The sequence below is a fragment of the Bombyx mori genome, chromosome 9 (assembly GCF_030269925.1).
Source record: "Bombyx mori chromosome 9, ASM3026992v2".
Taxonomy (NCBI): domain Eukaryota; kingdom Metazoa; phylum Arthropoda; class Insecta; order Lepidoptera; family Bombycidae; genus Bombyx; species Bombyx mori.
In genome coordinates this window covers 10886520-10907585 of record NC_085115.1, presented here as the reverse complement: position 1 = coordinate 10907585, position 21066 = coordinate 10886520, and the positions used below count along the sequence as shown (strand labels likewise).

Below are 21066 nucleotides of genomic sequence, written 5' to 3'. Positions count from 1 at the left end.
CAGAACCAATTAATGAAAGCTGATTCCTAACCGAATGCGTGCGTGTTGTTTTGACTTGGAACCTTCACAAAAGACGTTGTAACTCTTAACAAGCAACAACAACAAAATAATCTAGTGGTAAATTCTAGATACAATAAACTATGTGCCAAGAAAATGCGCTTCTCCTGTACCATATTATTGTAGGAAAATAGACTCACATACACAAACTAAAAATCGTAAGCGAACCAAAGTGACACGGCATGTCTTTAAATTAACTTATTTCTGAAGCATTACAGTTTTGCTTTGCTTTTGTTGTAGATATCTTGAAAGCCTGCGCGGGTAGGTACCGCCGCCCTGCCTATTTCTGCCGTAAATTAGTAATGTGTTTCAATAACGGAACATCCGCTGCACCATAAAAACTGAGACTTAGAAATCATGTCTCCAGGCGAGTGGTAGCAAGTACGTTGTTGATGTCTATGGGCTCTGGACACCACTTAGCACCAGATCGGCCATGAACCGTCTTAGCAACAAATAAAAAAGCTTTCAAACCAACAATTTCCAAGGAATTCGAATGAACTACTCACGTGTCGCCGTTCGAAAGTCTTATGTCGAAAAGTCTCTTTAGTTTGTCTTTCAGTTCTTGTTTCTTATGAACCTTCTTGTTGCGTATTATCTGCGTCAGTTCTCTTAGTAGCTGTGAAACAATAATCTGATATTAATATAAGAGAGGCACTGAGATAAGGTTTGTACACAAAACTGCGAATCGGCGCTATGCGAATTCGCAACACACATAACTGCAATGCTTGCTTACATGGGTGGACGAGCTCACAGCCCACCTGGTGTTAAGTGGTTACTGGAGCCCATAGACATCTACAACGTAAATGCGCCACCCACCTTGTGATATAGGTTCTAAGGTCTCAAATGCAGTTACAACGGCTGCCCCGCCCTCCAAACTGAAACGCATTACTGCTTCACGGCAGAAAAGGGCAAGGTGGTGGTACCTACCCGCGCCGACTCACAAAAAGTCCTACCACCAGTAATTACCAGTAGTACCCCTGTCTGCGGGATTTGAGCCCCAGTATAGTTTACTACGAGTTTTTTTTATTTCCCTTGTATACAGACGAATTATAATTTTGCGGGTTTGATTTGCTACTTTTTGGCTGCTACTTTTAATACAATTATAATAGTATAACGTAAACTTATTTTCATTTTAAAATCTCATTTAAGAAATTAATTTATTTACTGGTATAATTCTAACCTGTTTCACTTCGAGGCCGTCTTGGGCGTTGTAATAAGCGCTATATTCGTTTGCATCTTTCGCATCAGACGGTACATTCAGCTCGGTCCTGTCTGAGCTCTCTTGGGGTTCAACAGTTTTCAGTGCGGGTTTACTAGTCTGCGGTGTCTAAAATGAATATTTCAATAATTAATAAATAAAAACATATCTAAGTAAACTATTTCGTATAAAGCTAAAGTAATATAATTCTCTGTTTTAATAGGTGCAAGTAAGAAATGGATATCAATAAATAAATAAATTTTCGACGACAAATCACATATACCACCTAAAGGGCTCGTTGTACTATGAGTGAGTGATACAGACTGATATACATATTTATATACGTTTAAATATATCTTCATCTTTTTCTCCACCTTGTCCCAATAGGTGAGGCCCGCACAGCAAGTTTTTCTCTTCCATTCTCTTCTATCAACCGTCAGCTGAACACTCACTCCTCTCATATTGTCATTCTCACACTCCATTCATGTCTTCTTTGGTCGACCTCTTCCCCCTCTACCTTGCACTATCATTTCCATACATCTCCTAGTCTCATGCATCTCCTCTATACGTATCACATGTCCATACCACGCTAACGCTACGTTTAAGTATACAATGAAGTACATGATAGGAGAGGAGAACAGAGGTAAGGAGAATCATCTCTTACGGCAGAAAGGTTGAAAAAGTGTCCAGCTGTATACTATAAACTAGAGGTCCCGTAGTAGTCGAAATTCGACTATAATTAATTGGAATTGTAAGTTTGTACACTATTATGATTGTATTTTATACTTCTATAATCACAAATTTCGCCAAGGCTACACTATAAAAAATATTAACAAAGACAATTAATAATTAATCTATTCTCAATTTGACAACAGACTTCAAGAACAAAAGCTTGACAATAAATACATGCGTGTGTGCGTCAAATACATGGTACGTGTAATGTTTTCTTTATCGATTTAATGTATCTTTTATGCATTATTTAAAAAAAATATTAGCGTTGTGCACTTCTTCTCTATATTCTCTATAAGTGTGCAAAATTTCATACTCCTCCGTCCGCGCAATTTTCGTAAAAAGGGATACAAAGTTTTTGATTCACGTATTAATATATTATTATAGATAACAGTTCAAAAAACTCTCACAATCGCGCTGGTATAGACAAAGGGTATGGCATGAATGTAGCAATTGTAGTAGTGAACTAAAGTATCCTGAGTTAAAAATAATAATTTGTAAAGTTGTTAATTATTGAAAATTTCAACTACTTACGTTGTGCAAAATAATGCAGTAAATATAGCCTTAAAGAATGATTTTATTTCGTAAACTGCGAATGGTACGATTATCGATTTATTAACATCATGATAAAGTATCTAACAAAGCTACTCTAATAAGATTTGGCGCTTCTTTTAAAATTCACTTTGATGCTAATGTGGCGCCACCGTAATTCAATACATTTCGACGGACGCTTTTCATATACACAGTTGATTCTCCGTACCTCTACCCTCCATAATGATAGGTGTCAATTAAATTATACTACATGCAAAATGAACCGTATTGCCACCACACTAAATCATAAACATTTGACGAGCCATGTCATGTAAAAGTTACTTTTATAAATATCATTGAACACTATTATGAACCATAGAGAAGATTCATTTAAATAACATCAAAGACAATCGTTGAATTTTTATTTTTATTTTCACATACCTGCTGCCTACTGCGTGCAGAGTCGGTTTGCATCATCTGTAACGTACGTATGAACTTCCATCCATTTGGCTAAAAAGGAAATCACAATAATAATATAAATAAATTTTCGGGAGTTATTGGAACCTGTTGACGTCACAAAAAAAATGCATCTGCTGCCCCATACAACGCATGGCAGAAATGGGAAATTGTGGTAGAGGATCGGCACCACGGTCCTCAAGCGTTCTGGTTTCAAAGATAACGATAACGCGATAGGCAGAAACTTTTCGGTAGGCAGCGGCTTGGCTCTGCCCCTGGCATTGCTGCAGTCCATGGGCGACGGTAACCACTCACCATCAGGTAGGCCGTATCCTCGTCTGCCTGCAAGGGCAATAAAAAAAATAAAAAAACTTGGCTGTGTCGCTATCATCGGCGACCATTCACAATCGGCCTGTATGGACAGTCCGCGCGCGAGCTCCCAGGGAGGCTTAAGATGTGTTAGTATCGATAGCGCAATATCGACTAATTACAACTCTAGCTCATTACATCAACATTCCTTAACATTCCTCGGAGCGAGCTCGCGCGCGGACTGTAATGTAGTGTCAAATCTTTCCCGTAACTGCTCAGTTCCGGGTAGACTTTGAATCTATCTGCCCATTGAAATCTATTGTAGTTTATCACAATCTAACGGTTTGAAACTTACAAAGTTCCCACAACACGCTTTAGTGAAAGTATTCTACGAACAATGAACTTAATTCACTTACATCATCGTCGATGTCATCGAACGATTCGTACGAACTTAGGGCATATTCTGAAAAAAAAGAGAACATCAACAATAAAAAAAAAAGGTTATTACAAAATATTTACTAAAATTATTTACGCTCACTTCGAGATAGATAAAAAAGGTAATTTTAGCAATGAGAGAACACAACTGTACGTGGCTGTACCGGTGCCGACATTTATGTGCGATCGAAACAAACCCTTACATTTGAAGCGATCGTTCGCGCAGTGCGGTCAATTTTTTTTAAGTGATTTTATGACCTGGTAACTATGACCTTTAAGTCATATCTTATTTTAGTTTAAATTCTTATTTTTATGAAAAATTATAATATGAAGTGAAATGAAATGAAACGAAGATGATTAATTTGAGACATTAATCAACTGGGATGAAATTAAATGAAATGAGATGAGATGATACGGGATGAAATCTAATCTCAGTAAAATGGTGGTCAATTACTGAGATTTTTTCAGTTGACGTTTTAGAGGATCTCGAGAAGTTACGTCCAGCGGCTTTGTTTCATTTTCCCATATTTGTGTACTATCACATATACTAAACAGCGAATAAACCACCGTTATTACACACTTAAACCTGAAGAAACACTAAATAGACAAAATAAAACAAATCACGCGACTTCACTCCTCGCGTTCCCGTTAAAAGTCCCGGTCAATTTTCGCGCCTAACCGAGCAAGCAAATTAAAATGCGAACACCAAGGCCGGTGACCGACAAGTTAACGAGTGAACGAATGAACTAGCGAGCGCCCACCCGTGAAGTCGTTCCTTTCCTCCGGCGGAAGGGCGTTCGTTATTATCTTTTCGAACTCCGTCGAATTCAGTTGCAGATTCGGGAACTGCTCGACGCTCATCGTCTCGACGGGCGCACTCGGGCTCCACATCGCGTTCCCGGCGACCGAGTGTAGGTCCACGGCGCTCTCGGAGCCCATGAGCGCGTCGGCGAGGTCGCACAGTCCCAGAGAGGGGGCGGCGGCCGCGGCGGCCGGCAGCTGCCACGAAAAAGATTAATCAAACACTAGTGACCCCACAATAGTCGAAATTCGACTATAATGAATTGAAATTATAAGTTTGAACATTGTTATGGTTCTATAGTCAAAGGCTAGATGTTATATAATCACAGATTTTGCCAAGACTAAACTATAGACAAATAATATTAAAGACAAACAATATTAATCTATTCTCAATTCGACCAGACTATAAAGAATAAGAAAATACATTTATGTCAAATACATGGTAGTGTGCGTAATGTTCTTTTATTGATTTAATGTATTTTTTATGCACATTTAAAAAAGAAATTAACATTCTGCACTCCTTCTCTATCTCTATAAGTATGGGAAATTTCATACTCCTCCGTCCGTACAATCTGCGTAAAAAGAGGTACAAAGTTTTTGATTCACCTATTAATATATAGATAACCTCATGGTGCAGTACCAAAACAATTCGGAAGCGATATTTTAAAACCATACCAGTTGTATTTTTTTTTTGATTTAATTCAGGTTTTGCACCCATATAACATTTATTCATACAATAACTACAATTTCGGAATAAAATAAAAATTATAAAACAAACAATAAAAATGAACGTCAAAACTACCTTAACCTTAACGTTTGTACATCAAATTATACTATCAGATTTGAAGGTAGTTCACTCTTGTATCAAAGTGGACTGCGCAATTACATTGCTATCATATTTTAGGATAAAATAGACCGAAAATAAGCTCGTGTTAGCGTCGTGTTTTTTTTGGTTTTTTTTTTGCTTTGATGGGTGTACGTGCTCACAGCCCACCTGGTGTTAAGTGGTTACTGGAGCCCATAGACATCTACTACGAAAATGCTGCCACCCACCTTGAGATATGAGTTCTAAAGTCTCAGTATAGTTACAACGGCTGCCCCATCCTTCAAACCGAAACGCATAACTGCTTCACGGCAGAAAGAGGCCGGGTGGTGATACCTAGCCCTACGGACTCACAAAAGATCCTACCACCAGTAAAACATCATAATATGTACACTATGGTAAATATGTCAATGAAATTACTTATAATACATAAGTCAATGGATCAAGTACCTCAGTTTTCGGCATTTCAATGTTGTTTTCATCGTTGAACTGAAAAAATAAAATTATTTATTTATTTGTCTGAAGCCGGTGGAACGAAGCGGAATTATAACAATTTCAATCGATTTTTTTTTATTGCCCTATCAAGCAGACGAGCATACGGCCCACCTGATTGTAAGTGGTTACTGTCGCTCATAGACGTCAGCAATGCCAGGCGACGGAGCCACGCCGCTACCTACCGTTTAATTCTCTCTACAAGTCTCGTTTGAAGAAGGAATATCCTTATTAGTCCCGTATCCGTATTAAAGAATACTATTATTAAATTGATTTAGAAGCAAAACGTTGAAACATTACAACTTGAAATATTACTTACATTGTTATTGAGAGTCACAAGGGCGGGCAGATCGCTGATACTCTTCAACGACCCAGACGAAGCTGCAATGTAATACGAACAAAACAATAAACATACATGCGCATATAGTGGAAGCAAAATGATATATTTCGCAACAGCTCTATGACAATAATGAAACAGTAACAAAAATGATAGCCGAGAAGTTCTATAAAATATTTGGAATTTAACATAAAGTTTTACGAAATTAATTTCAGAATAGATTTGTTTATATATTATTTACTAGCGACCCGCCGTCGCTTCGCTTCGGAAACTGCAATTTATTATTGATTTCTCCACTATTTAATGGATGTTATTATACATATAAACCTTCCTCTTCAATCACTTTATCTATTAAAAAAAACCGCATCAAAATCCGTGGCGTAGTTTTAAAGATTTAAGCATACATAGGGATATAGGATATCTCACTGGTGGTAAGACCCCTTGTGAGTCCGCACGGGTGCCACCACCCCGCCTATTTCTGCCGTGAAGCAGTAATGCGTTTCGGCTTGAAGGGTGGGGCAGCCGCTGTAACTATACTTGAGACCTTAGAACTTATATCTCAAGGTGGGTGGCGCATTAACGTCGTAGATGTCTATGGGCTCCAGTAACCACTTAACACTAGGTGCGCTGTGAACTCGTCTACCCATCTAAGCAATAAAAAAATAAAAAAAAGGCCTCGGAGCAGTGGACGACTAGGGGCTGATGATGATTATGATAACATGAAGCATAGAGTGAAATATTAAAATAATGTCGTGTTAGGTCTAAACAAACTCACCAGGGGAAGTAGAACATGAGGCATTCATCCTTCTCTTCTTGCTGTTCGAGTATATGGGCTCGGCGATGTACTTGAACTCCTTAGGTTCGCTCGTGCGACCGTCCGAGGGCCGCGCCAGTTCTATATACACGTTCACGTTCTTTGATATCTTCGTATCCTTGTAGGCCGGGGTCCTGTTAGCAAAACACGACGTGGATACTATTGAACGTTTTGGGGAAATTTTCTCGGATGCAAAAAGGCGGTAATTCCCCGTGCGGGAATTAAGGGTTTGGTACACGAAAAAAAAGAAAAAAAATAACGTTATTACTGTCAAACAAGGTTACTTTGCTTATTGTATATGTATACAATAAATAATATTAGATACGTACTAAAAGTGCAATGGTATTTATAGTTAATTAATGTGAACAATATTCTTATTTAGGGGAGAGATGTGGTGATAATGCTATTAGTATATTAGACAATTATATTTTTGGAAGCAACGCATATAGCTCGGCTCCATTGCTATACAGATAGATTAATAAAAGCAACGTCGTTAATAAATAACACCGCAAAATGGTGTAGATTGCCTACCGTAAGATTGGTAAGAATGGAACGTATGAAAGGAGTGTGGAATAGAGCGTTAAAATGTAAGTGACAAAAAACGGTAAGAAAGGGAAAAAAAATGACATACGAAACGACAGAGAAAAGGAAGATGGCGAAGACGGTTGAATGAGCAAATCGTAAAAAAGGGTGTCAGATAATTTTAATAATACAGAAGATTTGAGAAACAAACAATAAAAGTGCAAAAAAGGAATAGTCTTATTTTATGCGCTATGATTCTACATAAATGAAATCGTTTAAATCAGGCAAATACCTGAAGATTATGGCGTACTGGTGGTGAACATCGCCAGGCATGAAACTCCCGTTAGCCGTCCACACGCGGTGGCCATTCTCGTCCAATTCGAAGAAGCGTATCTGTATATTTTCTGAGGAGAGAGAGAGAGATAGAAAGAACATACTTTATTGCGCACCAAAACACAATTAACATTAGAAAACAGTCCACAGGCAGACACGTTTGTACAATAGGCGGTCTTATCGCTAATTTTATTTAATTACCCAAAATTCTGGACAGATAAAGACACAGCAGGTATGTTGCGGTGTACTATTAATAATACATTATTAAAGAAAATATACAATAAATATACCGTTAAATATGATATGAAATCACTATGTGATTTGATGAGGAGAACAGACGATCGTCAATATCCGATGAAAATTTTAGATACATCTCTCTCATATTGAGATTGATCTAATATTTGAATTTTAACGCAATACCAAAATATGCGTATTGCAGTTCGTTTGTTCACTACGACTGTTGATTAAAAAAATTTGATCGAATCGTGAAGACAAACACAGGTATGAGAGAATCTTAGAAACAGTACAAAAGTCATATGTGTTGTGTGTATGTATGTATATAAAGAAAAACCTTTATTATTTAAAACTTTTTACTTTTTAAAAAGGATTTTTCTTCAGCGTCAGTGACTGTCAGTGTCAGTGTACTGTTTAATTTTTAATATTAATTTTAAAAGAGATTAAGGACTTTAAATTTTGTTTTCTTATTATATCGCAGAAAACGCAATTAAGTCTTTTATTGATTATTCATTCAGTAGTAATATTCCATGCACTTATATAAGTTTCTTATAGACTCCGAAACGGCTGGATCGATTTCAATTAAACTTTTTTGGTTTGACGAATGAGAATCTAAGACAGTGGTTCCGACGCATCGACATCAACCCCACTAAGGGCACAGCCGGGCTCTTCAAAAGTGGTCGCCTTTCCTACACCGCTTCGAATATCTCCTCCCGTATTAGACACGGTAACCCAATTCTCGCCACAACAAACTTTGGCCAGCCTATACCTTGGGCCGCGAAGGCTAAATACTTGGGGGTCACCCTCGATAGTGGGATGACATACCGTCCTTGCGTAGTCAGTACGCTACCGAGCCGTGTTCCTACTCGGTCTTCTACAAAACTTGCATACGTTCCGTCATTACCTATGCAAGTGTAGTGTTCGTTCACGCGGCCCAGACCCAAATAAACTCTCTCCAGGCTATCGAAATTTTCTAACCGTATTTTGCAGGATAGCCGTCGGAGCACTGAGGTATGTGAAGAATGCAGATCTTCACGATGACCTCAGATAATAGTTAATCTGTGAGTATCAGAAAACACCATCCAACGCTTCTTCGAAAAAGCGGCGCGACACGATAACTCTCTTATCGCGGTCGTTTCTGATTACATACCTCACCCAAGCGACGCGACAACACAAAACCGCCGTCGCCTTAAGTAAATCCTATCGGATCATCTTGATCTACTCTGTAATTTTAATCTTTTGACGGCCATATAGGTCACTGCTGTCCTACGCGGCGTACTGAAGTAATGTGTCGATTTCTGTTACTAAGCACCTGGATTGCCTAAGTTTGCCTTGTTTTGTTTTTATGGTATGTCTTAGTCTTTCAGATCTCTTAGATATAGATTCCTTCTCAGTATTTTGATTCGACTTTCCCAGAGTCTACTAGATCTAGCGCGTCACGTAGGGCACTGGTAATCTACATGGCACTCAAAGGGCTAAGCACTCCAAGCACTGGTCACCGTTCTCGTTGGACTCGTCGAAAAGTTCTACGTGCAGCCAAGCCCATAGACACAACGCATAAGCCGGTCACTAAGTTTCTAGTCGGATATTAGCGGGTCGAGATTCTGATCCGGTGTTAGATTCAGCGAAGCATTGCTCTTGGCAGGTTGAGCTCCGTGAGCTCACCTATCAATCCGCGCGAAGTTGGACTAGCCTCTTAGGCTCGATTTGGTAGGAAAAAAGATGTACCAAGTGCCATATATTGTTTCGTATTGTATTCTATTGTATCCTCAGATTGCCTTAACGCACGATCCTGCATCCAAGTTAGGTACTCATCTGATCAAAGTCAAACATAAGATCAGCCAACGAAGCGATCCGGGTTTGACTAGTAAAATAATAAAAGCACATTCGGTTCGCCTAGTGTTAAACAGTTAATGGTGCATCACTAGAGTTAAGTTGAAATCAACTTTACCATATTCAAACGTAAGAGCAACCTGAATATATATCGACGCTTGAAAGGCAAACGTGACTAAGCGACAATAACTTCATTGTACATAAATTATAGGCAATAACCAAATTCGATGCGCAAAAAAATATATATTTCTAGGTCTATTAAAATCATTTCAATCTTACAGCTAGATTCGTTCAAATATATTTTTTTCAGGTATTTCAACTTTAAATTAGTTTACTGTAAAGTTCACGCATTGTCACTTAGTCACGTTTGCCTTTCAAGCTATCAGCTTAGGTAGGAAAAAAAAGTCAAATTGAGAATAGATTAATATTGTTTGTCTTTAATATTATTTGTCTATAGTGTAGTCTTGGCGGAATCTGTGATTATAGAAGTATAATAATGTTCAAGCTTATAATTTCAATTAATTATAGTCGAATCTCGACTACTGGGGGACCACTAGTATTCAGAAATATACCATATTTATTTGACTTACTTTTGTTAACTTTCTCGACGAAAATGTACACGTCTTCTCCTCCAACTGGACGCCCGGAACAACGACTGATGCGACATATCTTCAGATCGTTCGAAGCAGCACTTTCTAAAACCATCAAATCATTCTGGATGACTGAATGCTACCAGTTTGCTAGCCAGAGTACTCTAGGTCATCTTTTATCTAATCTAGTGTACTTACTGGCTGCTTTATAAGAGGCATTATCTGTTTCGTGTGGTCAAAGGTTTTGTCTCTAACAAATAGATTTTCCGCCACCAAATACTCGAGCTGTATCGTAATTATAAAACTGTCTAAATAACTGAGCTTGGTTATTTATGCGTATTATTGTTAGCTGGTAGAAAACTCAATTGTTGAGTTAAGCTCACCATTTTTTTATATCTTATCGCAATTACTGTAATATTAACTGTGTGTACAATAAAGAATAAAGAATTGAGAGTGAAAACTGCACTCTCCACGATTTGATGACAATTGTCATTGATAATAGTCGCGATATTTATACCTTGATAATAACAATTTTGTTGTTTTTTCTTAGATGGGTGAACGAGCTCACGGCCCTGCACGTGTTAAATAGTTACCGGAGTCCAAACACATAAACAATGTAAATGTCATCAACCTCCTTGAGACAGTAATTTTAAGTCTCAGTTTTACAGTACAACGGCTGTCCCTACCCTTCAAACCGAAACGCATTAGTTCGTCACGGCAGAAATAGGCAAGTGTGATTAATTATCAATTATTATTATTATTATTACAATTATTAACCCTCTCGACCGGGTATCCGGAAAGGGTCGGCGTTAAAAAAAAAGGTGTGATTCTCAAATCATTTCTTACTTATTAAATATCAATAGTAGTTCATGCAAAAGATAACATCACTAATCACGGGGCAGATTGTTCTTTTTGTTTCGAAACCATCCGAAAATATCTAGCGCTAACGAAAAAAAATAAAAAACTACTTACTTAAGTTGTGTATCGGTTCAGAGAAAACAGGCTTGCATATCTCACGATCGGTGCTGATGTCGTGAGCGCTGAACTTCAAACGCACAATGTTGAGATCTATGCTTTTAGCCATATTCTCGCATTGGATTTTGAGCTGTGCAAAGGAAAAACAAACTTACCGCATTTCGTACAAAGCATTTTTTTTAACGGACAACTTTTTAGACTACATGTTCCGTTAACGAATGCACAGTGGAGACTAAAACAGCAGAATTTGTACATGCTTATGAGCATTTCTCAAAATTATTGCACAATAGACTTTAGCCTCTGTCCCATTTTTTTAATATTTTGTTCCGGCTAATATATTAGATCATTACTACTTTTTATAAATTATGTAAGCAGTAAAACTACTCTACTTATTAGAAAGGAAAAAAACAGATATAAATACAATGAGATTTTTTCATTAAAAATATATATCATAAATCAGCTTCAACCAGTTGTATGAAAAGTGCAGTGTCCTAATCTCAATATCTTACCAAACCATCGATCTTTAGTTGAATGGACATGGGCAGTGTATAAATATAAAATATTATTTATTTATAGCCATAAGTCACAATTCATCCTAAAACATCCTTTTTAGCATTACTTTATAATTAAATTTCTAATTAATGATTTTAACTTGTCCCGTAAAAAGTTCCACCTAGAAATTCCAGTTTTTATTACCATAATTCTGAAGAAATATGAGAATCGATTAATGCAATTATATTTTAGAATAATGGTAGCATTAGCCGGCTTGGCATCCGTCTTGTTTTAATTTCGACTAGTTCTTTCTGGTGCCGGTACGAACGGTAAAAGTCAATATTTAAGCAGCGGTCAGAAAAAATTCCACCTTTGTTACTCAAAAAACATAGGTAAGTGCAGATTTTATTGTTATTTCACTTAACCTACTATTGAAGCTCCCATTCTTGATTTCGTTAATCAAATCGAAATAAGAGTAATCGTGTGAGTTGCATGTGTTTACAAATAAAATAACATGTTGTACTTGATTTGTTACTTCCTTTTTTGTTACTTTTGTGTGGTAACGTATAAATGGAAAAAAGAGTAACCAAATAGGAAATCATTAGGCTGAGTATATATAATATATTATTATTTAACTTTCTGTTTAAAATAATTTTATAATAATTATTGCAATTACAACGGCGTCAATTTCTTTGTTTTTTTGTTGTACTATTACACTACTACTACTAATAATCTGCTGCATTTTGTATCAAGTATGAACGCTGAAGAAATAAAAATATTATTACGTTGTCCATTTTTCTGGTGCCAAACATGTGATTATGATTTATACGATCACTATCCAGCCGATGAATGTGATTATTGCTATTAAAGGATTTTACTGCATTAGAAACCGTTAGGCCTCCTTTTCATTATGATTAAAAAAGAACTGAAACGATATTTTTGTTACCTACTCGTAAATGTTACTAAATATTTGAATAGGGTATTTTTTCAACGAAAAATGTTTAAATGTCCTTTGACAGCAGTTCATACTATAATCTACATATATAAATATAATTATAATTATTTTTAACACGGGTCAAAGTTTATTATAATTTGAACTACTACGAAAACTAGCCTTATAAAATCCTAGTTTGTTACCAGTATTCCATTTTTGTTACTGTCCCATAACAGCGGACACGTATTTCTTTTCAAATTTTTTATTTATTATCTTAAAACCTGCAATTTTTATGAAAAAAGCAAACTAAGTGTATTGTTATTTCATTTGTGAACGTATTTAAAACTAAAACAACATTAAAACTTCTTTACTGTGATTTTAAAACAAAGTTGTGGGCAAATGGTAACGTAAAGGATATATTACAACTTATATAAGTAACATTTTGCTGTAAATGTTAACAGTTTTTTATAGAAACGTAAAATGATGGTTATGTCACCCTATTGAAATGCATAAAAGTTGACGAAATTGATTTGGTGTTTTAATTAACGTAATTGATAGACGGTAACAAAATAAGAATATTTCTCCGCCCTTGGTATATTTCTACACATTTATCTACTTTATTACATATTAAACAACAAACCTCATATTCAAAATCTTTAGACACCTATCTACAAATGAAAACAAAAAAAATACTTTAGTTTAACATTTTTATTTTAGTACATTATTCTATTGGTGGTGCAATTATTTTGAGAAATGCTCATATAGTGTATAACACCAAGATAATAATGAAGTATTGTTTCCGCTTAATAGCGAAATCATCCGATTTTGAATTATATGTTCACAATTTCAAGTCACATTTTTGTGCGGAAGACAGTTTAATTACGAAACCGATCACGGTGTCTGTCTGTCACGGTCTGCCTTCGGATTTACCAATTGTACAATAAAATTATTCTCAGGAGATATTTTATTATTATCTTAAAAAAAAAATACACTTAATATACTTTAATTATTATTAATTAAATTAAATTATTATTTGCGTAAAACAGAATCGCCTTTTCTGGCGAATTCGGATTACATTTTTATGTTAAAGTCACTAGTATAACAAAAATCTTAATATAAATACACTATTATACGTATATGCGTGTGGTATATTTATTAATTTTATTAATTCATATCAAGCCACACGTGTAACGTGTTGGTCTGTAATGACAAACCTTATCGGCGCCTTCCGTTTGTCGTTTTACCAATGAATGTATGATTTTTTTTGTCATCACCAAAGCGCGCTTTATAAACAAATAGACAGGCGATACTATTTACTATAAATAAATTTGAAGCAAAGAAATGAACAGTAAACGATTTCATGTATACCTCTATTCGTAGTTATTTACATACATTTACCTAATAGTACATTTATTTTGATATTTTTATTTAATCAGTGGCTTCAACACAAAAATGTAATCCAAATCTTACATAAAAATTCTTTTTATTTCCATGTAGACAGACGAGCATACGACCCACCCGATGGTGAGTGGTTACCTTCGCTCATGGTCGTCAGCAATACCAAAGGCAGAGCCAAGCCGCTGCCTACCGATTAATACTCTTCACAAGCCTCGTTTAAAGAAGGACATGTCATAGTGCTCGGGAAACACCGTGGGGGGGAGTTCATTCCAAAACCGGATGGTACGTGGCAGAAAATATCTCTGGAAACGCACTAGATGAACGCAGTCGCTCCAGGTATTATGGATGAACTCTACTCCGATGGCGGGTGGTGCGATGGTAAAAACGATGGTATAATCTCAAACAATTTCACAGAACACTCCCCATGGAACACACGGTACAAAATACAGAGGGAACCGAAGTCCCTCCGTAGATCCAGGAGTTCCAAACGATTATTTAATGAATATTAAATATATCAGGTGGTTGCCGCTACCCATAAATATTAACACGAACCACCTCGAGACTTGAGATCTAAGTCGTCTCAATTGTAATTACGCAAATAATAATACTACAACCGAACGGTCGATTTTTTTATTATTATCTTATTGTGTTTCTTCCGTACGTGTTACATGTGCATGTGTCTTGGAACGACGTTGTTATCGTGAACTTCTTATCCTACTTTATCGATAAACATCAAAGCTACTACGGACTGATTCTGACGATGCACTCACAAATTAATCATTCCTAAGTCGTCCAAATTGTAATTACGCAAATAATAATACTACAACCGAACGGACGATTTTTTTTATTATCCTATTGTGTTTCTTCCGTACGTGTTACATGTGCATGTCTTGGAACGACGTTGTTATCGTGAACTTCTTATCCTACTTTATCGATAAACATCAAAGCTACTACGGACTGATTCTGACGATGCACTCACAAATTAATCATTCCTAAGTCGTCCAAATTGTAATTACGCAAATAATAATACTACAACCGAACGGACGATTTTTTTTATTATCCTATTGTGTTTCTTCCGTACGTGTTACATGTGCATGTCTTGGAACGACGTTGTTATCGTGAACTTCTTATCCTACTCTATCGATAAACATCAAAGCTACTACGGACTGATTCTGACGATGCACTCACAAATTAATCATTCCTAAGTCGTCCAAATTGTAATTACGCAAATAATAATACTACAACCGAACGGACGATTTTTTTTATTATCCTATTGTGTTTCTTCCGTACGTGTTACATGTGCATGTCTTGGAACGACGTTGTTATCGTGAACTTCTTATCCTACTTTATCGATAAACATCAAAGCTACTACGGACTGATTCTGACGATGCACTCACAAATCAATAATTCGAATATATAGATGTAGCTCGTATTCAAAATATGTATAGGGCTTAGTCAACATAGTCTAAGGAAGCACTAAGGAAAACGATGAAGGAGGAGGGCTTATGAATTATTTTATGCGTTCTTTTTGACGGCCATTGTCGGAAATTGCCGATTACGTAACCGTTGAAACAAGGCTGTGTGTACGTTGGTGGTAGGGAGTCCGCACGTTTAAAGAACACGATATTGCCTATTTCTGCCGCGTCTCAGAGCCGTCATACAATACAACGGAAGCTTCAACTCAAAGTTGGTGATGACGTTCACGTTCTGACATCTATGAGCACCTCTAATGAGTACAAGTTACAAGAATCAGTATAAGGCAAGGCTCGATACCTTTTTTCACGTCGAAAAAAATCCGGATAACAACTAAAAATTTTGCATATTTAATAATATAAATTACGAACAATATTTGATCCATCTTCAGACACAGACTACCGTACAAAATCCACTATGTTTATAGTGATTTAGAATAGGGTAAGTCCAGAAAATAGAAAATGTTATGTTTCTAAAAAATCATATATAGTAGTAGTATTACTATAATGTTTATGCTATTTACCTCTTTGTTGCTGATGTTCTTACACTTCTCTGCATACTTCTGGAACAGTAAGCCTGGTACGTTTTTTTTTGCTGTGTGTATGATACCCATTCCACCGAACCTAGTACAGAAGAAGAATCGTAATAAAAGCGATTATACTTTTTCTTTTAAAATAGTATTCGTGAGCTACAGCTATATCAAAATCATTTTAAAAATATCTAGTTTTTTTTAAACCAAGCTACTAAGTAACATTTTATTTTACTTTCTTTTCATCCGAATTAATTTTTAAACGGCTACAAAAAAAATACTATAGGTACTGTATTTTTTTTATGTGAGTTACCTCAGATTTTTTTCGTGAGTGAACCGATTTTGATGATTTTTTATTTATTTGAAAGTTGGTGCTTCTCATTTGACCCCATTTAAATTTTTCAAAATCTGACCAGCAGTTAATGAGTCATTTTTAATTTGGTATCGACTACATCAATCACATGGGTATTTTTGTATTGACGACGATTTCCTTTTTTTTTATTTTTTTTTATTTTTATTTCTTTTTTTTTTTTTTTTTTTTTTTTTTTTTTTTTTTTTTTTTTTTTTTTTTTTTTATGATTGAAAGTTTACTGGTGGCCCGAAGGCCTTTCCAGTTTCACCAGGACAGGTGGGCGAGCAAAGGCTCAGCCAAGAGGGGTGGGATTTGCTAACAACTGCCCGAGCGCCTCCGAAGGAGACCTAACAACTCAAGAGTAGCTGCTTCGCGAATGAATCTACTACCGGATCGGAATCGCGACCCGCTGAGAAGATCCGGCGAGAAACTCAGCGGGCTGATGCATGGGTTAGGTTGCACGTCGACCTCTTTGTCGAGTTCGACGAGTACGGTTACCGGGGTCCCTAAGCCTGCCCCTAGTATTAGAGCTGAAGGCATCTAATGCAAAGGTTATTGGATCTGATGGATCCGTAAGGACGTGTCTAGGGCGTCGACGGTGACTGGCTCCTGCATGATCAGGATTCGGGGAGTAGTCAGCGGCGGCAACGATAAGGCGATTATCATGACGCATAGCCTTATCGAAGTATCGTTCCGACGCTGACTTCATGTATTTCCGAATTGATTCGAGGCCCAGGTCGTCGTGTAGGTCAACGTTCCTCACGAACCACGGAGCCCCGACAGCTAACCTGCAAAAGCGGGATTGTAGGGATTGGAGGGTGTCTATGTGTGTGCGGGCCGCGTGAGCGAACACCACACTCGCGTAAGTCATGACGGGCCTTATGCAAGTTTTGTAAAGTGTCACCTTGTTCCGAAGGGACATTTTACTCCGCTTACAGATCATGGGGTAGAGTCTACCGAGAATAAACGCGGCACGGTCACGGACTGATTTTATATGCGGGCGGAATGTCATCGATGCATCCAGGGTAACGCCCAGGTACTTGACCTTCCTGGCCCAGGGTATGGGTTGTCTAAAGAGAGTAATCGGGGGTGTGAGATTCCTCCTCCTAATCCGGGAGGAAATCCGTGTGGAGCTTCCCCTCTGAAATAGCACCGCAGTACTTTTCGCTGGGTTGATGTCTATGCGCCATTTTCGGAACCACTGTCCTAGGGCTAGGGCTGCGCTCTGAAGCTTCTTCGCGATTAGGGACTTATTTCTACTAGAATAGTAAACAGTCGTGTCGTCGGCGAATAAAGCTAAATGGGTCGGCGGCGACCGGGGAATATCGTTGACGAATAAGCTAAATAGGAGGGGTGAGAGGACAGAGCCTTGCGGGACTCCAGCTGTGAGAGGTCGTGGGGAGGAGCGGGTTCCCTCGACTCGATATCGAAAAGAGCGGTTCGACAAGAAGTCCCGTATGATGAGCACGAGACTATCCGGCACGCCCATGTTGAATAGTTTGAAAATCAAACCATTGTGCCAGACTTTGTCGAACGCTTTTGCGACGTCGAAGAAGAGAGCTCCCGTGTATAACGGTTTTGGTCGATTAAGCCCCACAAGAATGTGCTCCGTGAGGCGGTGCACCTGTTGAACGCATGAGTGATTTGTACGGAATCCGAATTGTTCATCGATAAGAATGCCCTTGGATGAGACGAAGTCTCTGAGGCGTTTGTAGAGCAGACGCTCATACAGTTTGCCTAGAGACATGAGGAGGCTAATCGGGCGGTAGCTCGTCGGATCATTTTTTGGTTTACCGGGTTTATGTATGCCGATAACGTCCGCTTCTTTCCACACCGCGGGAAAGATACAGTTCGCCATAGCGGCATTGAAAATAGATGCCAACATCACGATGAGTTGGACGGGTAGAAGTTTAATAACGCGGTTGGATATACCGTCGGAACCGGGAGCCTTGCGAGGACGTAGGTCTTTGATCAAGTCTTTAACTTCCATCGGGGTGACGGGTGGTAACGCATCAGAGGGTGGCAAGGAGGCTCTGCGTTCTACCTCACTGTCTACTAATTCTACATGAACAGGGTCCACGGATTGAGTGCTGGGCGTGCACTGGGTTTGCAATGTATCGGCCAGCAGCTCTGCTTTTTCGTCATCATCGAACGCCGCGAGTCGGCCTGAGGGGCCTACGAGGGGGGGCATAGTTACTACCGTATCCGATTTGAGAGTACGAGCTAAGCGGTAGTAAGACCTTTGGGAGGGCGCGAGTCCTTCTAAGAAATCAGACCATCTGGCATCTCGGACTTCGGCGATGCGAGACTTTACGTCGCGTTGTAGGGCACGCATTCGAATACGATTTTCCGCGGTAGGATACCTGTCGTAGGCGCGTATCGAGGCGTTCTTAGCTCTAAGAAGTTCCCTAATATCGTCGGACAATTTGAAGCGGTGAAGGAAGTCCTCCGCTACAACTTGTTTCGATGACCTATCTAATGTCGAGGTGATGTGTGACGTTAAGATGTCTATGGCTTCAGCGGTATCCTGAGGAGACGGGATAGAGTCCGGGTTAAACGGGAGCGATGGTGGATCAGATTCAGCCAGGCTGATGCCCAGCGTGTGCCAATCCACCACAGTCCTCGTGACGGGAACGGAATCGGGAGCGCGACCGAGCTTCATAACGACGGGACGGTGGTCTGAATCTAACTCTGAAACTACTTCGATCGAGTGTAAGCGCAGAGTTACGTTTTTTAATAACGCTATGTCGAGTATATCCGGGCGATGCGCGATATTTAGCGGGTAGTGAGTCGGGGTTAGCGGAGCGACGATATCGAAGGCGAGATCATCGACTAACGCGTCAAGCCGCCTGCCATTCGGGGTTGTGGTGTGTGAGTTCCACCTGATGTGTTTACAATTTAGGTCGCCCGCCAGAATGACAGAGCTCCCCATACCGAGCAGCGCCTCGATATCACTGCTTAGAACGATCTTATCCGGTGGAAGATAAACGGACGCGATAACGATCGGCGCGTGTCCCGTCAGTGAGATTCGGCACACTGATGCTTCGATATTAGCGAGCGCGGGAGGATCGAGCGGGACGCAATGCAGGGCTCTTCTATAGTAAATGACGGTACCACCACCACGGGCAGAGAGCCTGTCGTTCCTGACCATGTTATAGTTCGCGATTTTAGGGTCACGGCGCGCGGGCTTAAGTAGGGTCTCCTGCACTAAAAAGATATCAATTTGGTGGTCACGCAAAAAGTCAGAAACCTGATCACGTTGATTTGCGAGACCGTAAGCGTTAAAAAATCCTATCGTTACGGATAGGGGCTTTATTCTACTTATATACGCCATTGATTACCGGCGGAGTGAGGGGAGGACGTACGTATTTAATGACGCGTATACGTCGGCGTATTCCTGCACAACGGCGATAAAGTGTTGTGCAGTGGAGGCAGCGCGAATGGCGTCGCCCAAAGCGTTAACGCGCTCAAAGTTGATCGACTGAAAGAAGTCGATCGCTAAAGCGAGATTGTCGGACGCGGTCGGAGGGCAAGTCGCGGGAGAGGGACGAGTCGCGGGGGCGGGACGAATCGCGGAGGAGGGAGTTGTAGCCGTGTTCGTGTACGGCAGCGGTTTTGCCCAGGCCGAGACACTGGGCACCGCCGCCGGAACGAACGCTGGCTTAGCCTGCGACGCAGAGGGTGCCGAGGCTTTGATGTCTGGGCCGGAAGCTCGGAGGCGGTTTTGGCGGGCGACGCGGCGATTTATTTTAGGGGCTCGGGGGCAACCACGGTAATTCGCGGGGTGACCCTGTGTTCGACACAGGACGCAGCTAGGCGGTTCCGTCGCGGTTTTTTGGTCGCGAGCGCAGAGGGCCGTGGCGTGATCGCCCAAACACTTAACACATCGGGGGCGCGCGTGACAGTTACGGGAAGAGTGCCCGTACAATTGACAGTTATGGCACTGGCTAGGAGTGCCTTTTTTATGGGGGGCTTCGACAGCGATACCAGAGAGCCTACAGACGGTCTGTGTGTTAAAGATTTTCTTACCCTCGGGGGTAGGCTGGAGAGCGACTAGAACCATATTATATGGCTCCCTACCGCGACCGGTGTGCATACGGTGCACAGAATTCACTGGTAGGCCTTGTTCTAACAGGTCGGCTTTTACGAGCTCTACATCTAACTCTTTAGGGATTCCGCGTATTACAACGCGGAGTTCGCGCTCCTCCTGGAGCGTATACGTATGGAATTTTTATTTCTTTGATTAGTAGATTGATACTTGAGTTTTACAAGGCCGTATCATTAGTGCAGCCTCAATCAAATTCTAATTACTAAAATAGTTTTTATGAACGAGATCACTCCTCACGCCTCGTTAAATTACCAGGCCCATACACATCACAAAGTGAATGTCGACGCCCACCTTGAGGACATGAGATCGTA

General features: G+C 39.4%; 1 protein-coding gene across 4 annotated transcripts in view; it reads right to left on the bottom strand.

The window, feature by feature from the left end:
* Window positions 1-21066, bottom strand: part of Rel (relish) — a 52055-nt gene that overhangs the window by 26882 nt on the left and 4107 nt on the right. For 3 of the 4 annotated variants that reach the window (XR_009973759.1, XM_038012673.2, NM_001102465.1), the window contains 12 exon segments: window positions 16290-16389; window positions 11467-11599; window positions 10495-10599; window positions 7797-7908; window positions 6944-7116; window positions 6151-6212; window positions 5790-5828; window positions 4477-4714; window positions 3697-3743; window positions 2957-3025; window positions 1238-1384; window positions 564-673 (listed from right to left, as the gene is read on the bottom strand). Coding sequence is in view for 3 of the 4 variants with exons in the window: in XM_038012673.2 (XP_037868601.1) it covers window positions 564-673; window positions 1238-1384; window positions 2957-3025; window positions 3697-3743; window positions 4477-4714; window positions 5790-5828; window positions 6151-6212; window positions 6944-7116; window positions 7797-7908; window positions 10495-10599; window positions 11467-11599; window positions 16290-16389 (1335 nt within the window). In the remaining variant the exon portion in view is untranslated. 4 annotated transcript variants of the gene reach the window in all.